The sequence below is a fragment of the Ictalurus punctatus genome, chromosome 2 (assembly GCF_001660625.3).
Source record: "Ictalurus punctatus breed USDA103 chromosome 2, Coco_2.0, whole genome shotgun sequence".
Taxonomy (NCBI): domain Eukaryota; kingdom Metazoa; phylum Chordata; class Actinopteri; order Siluriformes; family Ictaluridae; genus Ictalurus; species Ictalurus punctatus.
In genome coordinates, this window is record NC_030417.2 from 40002003 (window position 1) to 40012002 (window position 10000).

Below are 10000 nucleotides of genomic sequence, written 5' to 3' on the forward strand. Positions count from 1 at the left end.
GCCCCGCCCCTCGGGCGGCCCAGCGCGTGCCTGATCAAAAAACCCAGACGCTTCCATCCAAGGCGGCAACCGACCGGCCACACCTACAGTCTATGAAGTCCCTCCCCCTGCAGACGCCGCCCTCCCCCTCCCCTTCCCCGTCTCCACTCCTCTCCCCCATCCCTCGTTTCTTCTTCTTCCCCGCTCCCTCCGTCCTGAAGTCCGTCACTAAGTCCATCTATCCTAACTCTGCCCATGTGTCGCAGGTCACGCCCCAGGATTCCCCGCTTCCCACCCCCCTTGGAACCCCCCAGCACCCCCCTCCCACCCCACCGTCCTCCTCTTCCTCCTCCTCCTCCTCGCGGGCTGAAGGGGGCGGGGCTGGAAGTAGCGCAGGGGGCGGCTCCCTGTCCCTCACTCCCCCCTCCAGCCCCGGCGCAGGTGGTGGAATGGCTGCTAGTAGCTCCGCCCATTGGAGGAGTCGTCTCAACTCGTTCAAGAACAACCTGCTGGGTTCACCACGCTTCCATCGCCGCAAGCTGCAGGGTGAGAAACAGTCACACACAACACGTACGACCGACTGAAGGAGTTCAGAGGTACAGCAGGTAGCATAGCCACCTCACCTGTCCAGGGCCGGGGTTCCACGCTGAGCTCACGAAGTCTCACCTGTTCTCCCTGTGAGTGGGTGGAGCTTCAGCAGTGACATGTGAATCTGACAGTTAAAATGTCAAAACTGAATTAATAAATGGTCGAAATCTGATCGTATATCAGTATGAACATATGGGACTGGGACTGATTAGATTAGATATCTCAGCAGCAAGCCTAACCACACCCTCTCAGTAACGTGTTTATCCTGACCCCGCCCTTGTAATTGTACCCTACTGACTATAATCGTACACGTTACAGAAAAAAAACAACTTTTGCATTAATATATCTGTCTGAATAATTTATTCTGTTCTAAATGACACATGGAAATGTTACGTGGTGTCTGTAGTTCTCAGCCCCAGGATCTCGTCTGACTTCTCTCTGTTTCTGTAGTTCCTACATCAGAAGACATGTCCAGCCTAACCCCGGAGTCCAGCCCAGAGTGAGTAACCAACCACAGGAGGGATGAGATGATTGGGTTTTAGATGTGTGTGTGTGTGTGTGTGTGTGTGTGTATGTGTGTGTGTGTGTGTGTGTGTGTGTGTGTGTGTGATAACTCTGTCCTCTGTCCTTTACAGGTTGGCTAAGAAGTCTTGGTTTGGGAACTTCATCAGTCTGGAAAAAGAGGAGCAGATTTTTGTTGTAATCCGAGACAAGCCTCTGAGCTCCATCAAGGCTGACATCGTCCACGCTTTTCTATCAGTTAGTGCTCCACCTACTGTTCCCTTTCCTTCTCTCTTCCTATCTTCTCTAACTTCTCTATCTTCTCTATTCCTATCTTCTTTATCTTCAATTGGTTGTTCTTTTTTCACCTTTTCCTTTCCCTTAGCATTCATTCCTTTCTATCTTTCATTTCCTTTCCACTTTTTATTTTCTTCTCTTCCCATTTCTTCTCACTCCTTCTTTTCCTTACCGTTCCATTCCTTTCCTTTCTCTTCCCATCCCTGTCCCTCCGTCCCACCTCTTCTCTTCTCTTTTTTTCCCACCCCACTCCTTTCCCTTCTTTTGTGCCCTTCCTTTTTTATGCTCTATTCCCATCCTTTCTTCCGTCCCCCGTCTCATTCCCCTACTTCTCTTCCCTCTGCTGCTTGGGGTTTTCAACGTAACGTCTCTCCTGTGTTCCTCAGATCCCATCGCTGAGCCACAGCGTGATCTCCCAGACGAGTTTCCGTGCAGAATACAAAACCTCCGGTGGTTCCTCCGTCTTCCAGAAGCCCATCAAATTCCAAGTGGACATCTCCTTCTCCGAGGCCGAGCGGGAACGAGAGCGAGGGAGGGAAGGGAAAAGGGAGACTGGAATCTACAGCGTGACCTTCACCCTCATCTCAGGTGTACACTGCTTATATCAGTACTCTGTGTAGGTTCGGCAAGTAATGTTCTGAGTTCTGATCATGTTGTCTGTGGTATGTTTCTGTTCTTCAGGTCCTAGTCGCAGGTTTAAGAGAGTGGTGGAGACGATCCAGGCTCAGCTGCTCAGTACTCATGACCAGCCGTCTGTGCAGGCCCTCGCCGGTGAGAGTTCATAATAAACTCACACAAACATATCAATAATCTCACAGCAGTGTGGCGAAAACCCACCACGAAGAACATTTTGATATAAAAAAAATACAGTCATGTGAAAAAGTAAGTACACCCCATGGAAATTTTTACATATTTGGACGAGCAAACATTTGATCCTCTTTGAAACAGCACCTATCAATAAAGTTGATGCACTTATATATCAACAGAAATATCAATAGATGTGATATTCTTCTGTGGGAAAAAGTAAGTACACCCTTGACCTCAGAAGCTAGTATTGCCCCCTTTAGCAGAAATAACGTCTTGTAGGTGTTTTGCATAATTGTCCACCAGGCTCGCTGGAATTTCTGACCACTCGTCCATGCAATATTCTTTCAGTTGCAAGATGTTTGAAGGTTTTCTTGCATGTTCTGCCCATTTCACATCCACCAACAACATCTCAATGGGATTCAAATCCGGGCTTTGACTCGGCCGTTCCGTAACCCTCCATTTCCTCTTTTTGAGCCGTTCCTTGGTGGATTTGCTCGTGTGCTTAAGATCATTATCCTGTTGAACGATACACTTTCAGTTCAACTTCACATTATCTTCACGCACTCTTTGATATGATGCAGAATTCATAGTTGAAACAATGAATGTAAATTGTTCAGTCCCTGAGGCAGCGAAGCAACCACAAACCATGACATTCCCACCACCATGATTCACAGTTGGTGTGAGGTGTTTCTCCTGAAAAGCTGTCTTTGATCTTCACCAAACATGTCTGCTGTTACTGTGGCCAAACACCTCTATCTCTGATTCATCTGTCCAGACAACATTATTCCAAAAGGTCTGGTCTTTGCCTGTATGCTCATAAACAAACTGTAGTCTTGCGAAGGCTTTTTCCTGACACGCCTCCCATGCAGGTCAAATCTCTGCGATCTCTTTCTGATTGTAGAAGCATGCGCTTTCACACCAACAGCTGCAAGACTTACTGAGGATCCTGTGATGATATTTTGGGGATCTTGGAGACTCCTTTCTGCATCAGACGGTCTGATCTTGTGCTGAATTTGCTGGGACGGTCAGTCCTGGACAAATTGTCAGTCATTTGAAATCTGCGCCATTTGTAGATGATTTTCCTTACAGTGGAATGATGTATTTCAAATAATTTGGAGAACTTTTTAAATCCCTCGCCAGACTCATGGGCCATCCATAACCTTTTTTCTATCGGCCTTACAGAACTCTTTATATATTGGCATGATGACACCACACACCTCAATAACAAAGGGAACACCAGACACTGGATATGAGAGGGGTATAAATAAGACCGGTTCCACCTGCACTCCCTAAGAAGGTTCTAATCACTGGAACCCGATCTTCAACACCTGATTCTAATTTTATGGATTTAAAGGTGTGATAAATGTAGGGGTGTACTTACTTTTTCCATGTGACTGATCTGTTTTTTGTGAATTGTGAAAATTACTACAAATGTTAGTTTTATGTGTCATTTGATAGAGACAGTATCAGCTTTATTATTAGGCACTAACCAACAATTTCCATGGGGTGTACTTACTTTCTCACATGACTGTACGTGATGGGCCAGTCAGCTACTTTTAAGAAACTGTTTAAATGCTGTTTCTTTTCATAAAACCCACGGAGGAAGTACTAATCACACCTGAGATTTCAGGAAAAGTATATTATCACATATCTTAATAATGCCGTCAGTTAATATTTATTGTCGTTATTTGAACCCGATCTGTCAGGCAGATTTCATTCGTGTTTGTTCTGGCCACACCCACCTCCGTGTTAACGATGTTGACGACAGTGATATTAATTGACCCATAATCAGACCCTGACCGTTTATCTTTAACAGATGAGAAGAACGGGATCTCCTCTCATCCCCCTGGCACTCCCACCCGCCAGAACTCGCGGCGCTCTGAAGGGGGCGGAGACCACAACGAGAGGGCGGAGCGTGCAGACGGTGCAGGTACGGGGGGCAGCGGTAGCGTCATCCAGCGCAAAGGGTCGGGCAAGGACAAGACCCGCCTCCTGTCGTCCAACGGAACCCAGTCTCAGCCTTGAGAGAACTCTCCGGAAAACAGATACAGAGCTTTGACTCTGTTCTCCCCGACCCCTCACCCAGAAATTCCCACAATCCCTCAGTCACAGACCCCCGACTCCTCATCGGTAAAACCTGTAGCCCCAACCAGCTGGGAGGAAACTATTAGTGTATTGAAGAAGAAATGGATGTTGTTACTCACCGACACCACGAATCACCTGCGAACACCTGAACCTGCTCAAAGAGCCGGAACTATGATGTCAGTCACCTCGCGCGTGCAGAGGATCTCGCGTCCGAACTTACACTGAGCATCTCGAGGCGGAGCTACACCACGTACACATTAGTTACTGATCACCTGGACGGAGGATGGTCTCGTTTTCATCATCACGTCATCATCTTTGTCGTCATAGAAACACACTCCTTTTTCAAACAAATGTCACTCATACAGACCGCCTTCCTGAAGACACCGAGAGAACAATCCGGATTCGTGCGCTCCGGGGACACGTGGAGGAAACGTGGATTGGAGCGCAGACAGAACCTCGCCTCGCGCCGGATTAACACGCTGGAAGTGAGGTGTGTGTAGAGCATCCGGTGTGTGAAAGCAAATCAAACCCCAACACAGTCTCTGAGCACGGCACGGTTTAATCCTCTGATGTTTAAACCTCCTTTTACCCCTCCGGAACACGAGAACACGGCGGCTCGGAGTCCAAAACAACCCGAAAGAAGAAGAGAATTCAGAGCGAACGAATCCAATCAAGTGAAGAATGTCAAAGATAAACGAACAAAAAAAGCTATTTTAAAAGTATTTATTTCATTTAAGATCCGAGTACATTTATTTTAAAGGTGTTATTTATTTATTTATTTATTTATTTATTTATTTATTTAAATGGGTGCTGTAGAGTTAGCAGGCGAACAGATGAAGCAGTGGCTGGAAAATTTGTCACGTTCATTTCGTTCCCAAACATTAAAATCATGCTGCAAAAGTTTTACGTTGAAAAGCTGCTGTTTCAGTTCTGTTTGTGTTTCTGTTCTACTTCTTTTTCATTTCACAACAATAAAAATCAAATAAAAAACAAATACAACACAACAATGACGACAAGTGAAAGAAGAGCAAGAAAGGACTTGGAGAAGAACTTCACACCTCAGATGTTCCTGGCAGTAAATATTTGGCAAAATCATGAAGAAATAAAAAAAAGTTTATAAACTGAACTGAGACTTGGTGAGGAGGAGGAGGAGGAGGAAGAGGAGGAGGAAGAGGAAGAGGAGGAGAAGTGAAGTTCCGCCTTCTTCAGCATCATTAAGAATGTTAACCACAAAAACCCAAAGCAAACACTCAGAGACAGATCCATGTACTGAATGTGAGCAGTATTCACACACACACACACACACACACACACACACACACACACACACTCTCTCCCCATCTCTCTCTCTCTCTCTCTTTAAGCCCCTCCCCCTCTGACAGATCTACACCTAAGTAGTAAACAAAAGACTGTAAGGTTGTAGGGTTTCATTCCTCCTGCACACCCAGACAACACAACCGGTTTCTCATGGTTCCTGTGTTTAGCGCCAATAAAAACATGAAGAATAAAACATCTGGACTACAGCAATACACTCGAAGCTACAGATGTGTTTTAAGGCCACGTTAAAGGGACTGAAAAGGTTCAGGGATGAGGTTGTGATGTTTTGAGGAGGAACGTTGTGAGGTCTACTGCTACCAGAATACCGTTTTTATTTTATAAGAATGACTCAGGTCCTTTAGATAAAGAATAAGACTGTAATGTTACTTCTCATTTCAGGTAAATATCGAAAGTTCTGCTTCAAGCAAAGACGCGGATCTGAGAACTTTGTGGTTTGTTTTCTAAAATAAACGCTGTAGATCTTCCTGCACGCTCGATTCAGAGCTCGAGGACGTTCCTGCTTCAGCGAATCCACACCATGACGGTTCCTGTTCACACATTTACTCACTAATATTCTACAACTTCCTCATGTTACAGCTTTATTCTAAAAACAACAACAACTCAGATCCTCGCAGTAGACCAGACAACTTCATCTGTTCCAACTTCATCCCCAAATCCTGCTTTTACTTTCTAAAGCTGTGTAGAGCAGCGTCACACAATCACACCATCACACCATCACACAGGAACACCATCACACAGGAACACCATCATGAAGAGAGACCTCAGAAGAGCACAAAGCTGACCTGGTCCTGCACAGGGACTCACAGAGGGGTGAAGACCAGCTGACAGAAGGACGGAGTGAAGGACGGAGTGATGGACAGTGAAGGACGGAGTGAAGGACGGAGTGATGGACAGAGTGAAGGACAGAGTGAAGGACAGTGAAGGACAGAGTGAAGGACAGAGTGAAGGATGGAGTGATGGACAGAGTGAAGGACAGAGTGAAGGACAGTGAAGGACAGAGTGAAGGACAGTGAAGGACGGAGTGATGGACAGTGAAGGACAGAGTGAAGGACAGTGAAGGACAGAGTGAAGGACAGTGAAGGACAGTGAAGGACGGAGTGAAGGACGGAGTGATGGACAGAGGGATGGACAGAGTGAAGGACAGAGTGAAGGACAGAGTGAAGGACAGAGTGAAGGACAGAGTGAAGGACGGAGTGAAGGACAGAATGATGGACGGAGTGAAGGACGGAGTGATGGACAGAGGGATGGACAGAGTGAAGGACAGAGGGATGGACAGAGTGAAGGACAGCGTGAAGGACGGAGTGAAGGACAGAGTGAAGGACGGAGTGATGGACAGTGAAGGACAGAGGGATGGACAGAGTGAAGGACAATGAAGGACAGAATGAAGGACAATGAAGGACAGAGTGAAGGACAGAATGAAGGATGGAGTGAAGGACGGAGTGATGGACAGTGAAGGACAGAGGGATGGACAGAGTGATGGACAGAGTGAAGGATGGAGTGATGGACAGAGTGAAGGACAGAGTGATGGACAGAGTGAAGGACAGAGGGATGGACAGAGTGAAGGACAGTGATGGACAGAGTGAAGGACAGTGAAGGACGGAGTGAAGGACAGAGTGATGGACAGAGTGAAGGACAGAATGATGGACAGAGTGTGGAGTTAATGAGTTACTGAACACTCGAAATGCCTTAATCACAAGCTGAACATGTGGAACACTGACTCGGACTGATTGTTTACACACACACACACACACACACACACACACACACACACACACACACACTGCAACCTGCACAATTCATGCATCTGATCATGGAGGAAGTTACCTCGAGTGAGTCTGTGTGTGTGTGTGTGTGTGTTTGTGTGTGTGTGTGTGTGTGTGTTTGTGTGAGGAGAGCGGTGTTGTGAATACTCGGCCGTGAGTGAATGTGAAATTAATTTATACACACATCTACCACACCTCCATCACCACCACTGAATGTCCCTCTCTCCTCTCCTCCTCTCTCCTCTCCTCCTCGCTCCTCTCCTCCTCGCTCCTCTCTTCTCCTCTTCACTTCGCCTCTCCTCTCTCCTCCTCTCTCCTCTCCTCTCATTTCTTCTCTTCTCCTCACCGTACTCCACTCCGTCTTCTCACACATGCACACAATTCAGTTCTCTCTTCAATCGTCTCCTTCACACGTGTATCACCATTTATATACCTCATCTATGTACTCTTTCTCTCATTATTATACTTTGTCCTTTTTATATCATAATCTCCCTGCCTGCCCCCGCACATACCCCCAACCCCCGCACACATACCCCCCACACATACCACCCGCACATACCCCCAACCCCCGCACACATACCCCCCACACATACCCCCAACCCCCGCACACATACCCCCCACACATACCACCCGCACATACCCCCAACCCCCGCACACATACCCCCCGCACATACCCCCAACCCCCGCACACATACCCCCCACACATACCCCCAACCCCCGCACACATACCCCCAACCCCCGCACATATACCCCCCCACACATACCCCCCACACATACCCCCCGCACATACCCCCAACCCCCACACACATACCCCCCGCACATACCCCCAACCCCCGCACACATACCCCCCGCACATACCCCCAACCCCCGCACACATACCCCCCACACATACCTCCACTCCCCCACTCGCTGTAAGCACACATTACTCTCCTCTTTGTTCTTTGTCCATTCTATACTTATGATTATTAATTATCGCCGTCATTGTTATTGATTATATCAGATAAGATTGTAAATCTGTACTCCCCTAAATGCCCCCCACCCTACACATACATCCCCCCCTACACATACATCCCCCCTACACCTACATGCCCCCCCACCCCTCCAAAAAAACCACAGCACAGTAGAAACCATGTTTTTCAAATGATGATGGAAGTCATTAAATATGTTGGGGGGAGAAAAACCATGAAGGAGGAAATGAAATGTCTGTATTATACTTCAAATAAAAAGTGCACTATTATTATTGCCTGTGATAAATAAAGAACAATAAACATCATGAAGGAAAAAATGGACCACTTGTCTGTCGTCTCTTTACTGTTTGGAAAAAATGTAATGTTTCTCAGCAATAATGTTGTTATAAAGAGTGATGGAACTACTTTACATGTTCTCCCCGTGCTGCGGGGGTTTCCTCTGGGTTCTCCAGTTTCCTCCCCAGTCCAAACACACGCACGGTAGGCTGATCAGCATGTCCATAGTGTCCGTAGTGTGTGAGTGTGTGTGTGATTGTGCCCTGCGATGGATTGGTACCCCGTCCAGGGTGTAGCCCGCCTTGTGCCCCATGCCCTCTGGGATACGCTCCAGGTTCTCCGCGGCCCTGTAGGATAAGCGGTATAGAAAATGGACGGATGGATGGATGAAACATACTTAGAGCAGGGGGGGGCATAACTTTTAGAATAAGATTATGCAGTCTGCAGGTATATATTTATAAATATGTTAGTAATATTCCATGTTTAGGCCATGTGAATATTCCTGGTAAAGTACTGAATTTGGTCAGTGGTGGGTCAACGGTTAAAGCTGTGCGTTTGTGATCAGAAGTTTGGGGGATCAAACCCCAGCACCTCCACGCTGCTGGGCCCTCGAGCAAGGCGCTTTACTGGTGTGACTGTTTTAACGATGCTGCCAGAGCAAATTAATTAATCAACAACAACAAATAAAGGAATAGACAAACAATAATGAATAAAATAAACAATAAACACGAACAAACATTAATTAAATTAACAGATGTATTACAGGAAGATCGAGATAAGCGTCCCTGCTCCAGGGGGCGCTCTATCATGGCTGACCCTGCGCTCTGACCCCGACCTGTGCTGTAATGCAGGGGTTCTGAAACTCTTCCAGGGCAAGGCCCCCCAAATGGCATTAACATTTGACCGAGGCCCCCCTTTTGCAAGATGTCTTTAAAACACATTAAAAATACAGACTTCTGAATATATCCCCCTTTTTTTTTTTTTAAATTAATAATTACATCTTACATCTTTACATTACATTACATTAGGAATTGATTGTGTGTGTGTGTGTGTGTGTGTGTGTGTGTGTGGTTGTCTGAGAGTGAGAATTTATTTTTCACACCAAATTGTTGAGGCCCCCCGGGCGCCCGCTGGCGGCCCCGACTTTGAAAACCACTGCTGTAATGTATATGTGATGAGAAACGCTTCTTCTTCAAGTTTTACTGTTTATAAATGCTGCTGCTGAGGATCAACCAATCAGCGTTCAGAAAGACGGACACTCTCAGCCAATCGCAGCTCAGGAGGCGGTGCTTGCAGAATGTTGGTGGGGTAACTCCACAGTAAACACACCCAGTCTGAGCAGAGCAGAAATATCTTTAAAATCTCCTAAAGTTTCACACTTTACTCACCTGGATTAAC

General features: G+C 46.7%; 2 protein-coding genes across 6 annotated transcripts in view; both read left to right on the forward strand.

The window, feature by feature from the left end:
• The window catches only part of brsk1b (BR serine/threonine kinase 1b), a 31752-nt gene extending 25212 nt beyond the window's left edge, over positions 1-6540 (forward strand). Inside the window, exons 14-20 of one of the 3 annotated variants that reach the window (XR_008393685.1) lie at positions 1-525; positions 1018-1066; positions 1203-1326; positions 1752-1953; positions 2047-2136; positions 3989-5532; positions 5974-6540. The exon at positions 1-525 is cut by the window's left edge and continues 79 nt beyond it. Coding sequence is in view for 2 of the 3 variants with exons in the window: in XM_053676864.1 (XP_053532839.1) it covers positions 1-525; positions 1018-1066; positions 1203-1326; positions 1752-1953; positions 2047-2136; positions 3989-4197 (1199 nt within the window). In the remaining variant the exon portion in view is untranslated. Of the gene's footprint in view, positions 526-1017; positions 1067-1202; positions 1327-1751; positions 1954-2046; positions 2137-3988 lie in introns of all 3 variants that reach the window. The other 2 variants (XM_053676864.1, XM_053676880.1) reach the window with 2 other exon arrangements.
• A 3362-nt stretch (positions 6541-9902) lies between these two features.
• Positions 9903-10000, forward strand: part of cpt1a2b (carnitine palmitoyltransferase 1A2b) — a 55252-nt gene continuing 55154 nt past the window's right edge. For all 3 annotated transcript variants that reach the window (XM_053676895.1, XM_053676889.1, XM_053676906.1), the window contains exon 1: positions 9903-10000. This exon is cut by the window's right edge and continues 8 nt beyond it. The gene's annotated coding sequence lies outside the window, so the exon portion shown is untranslated.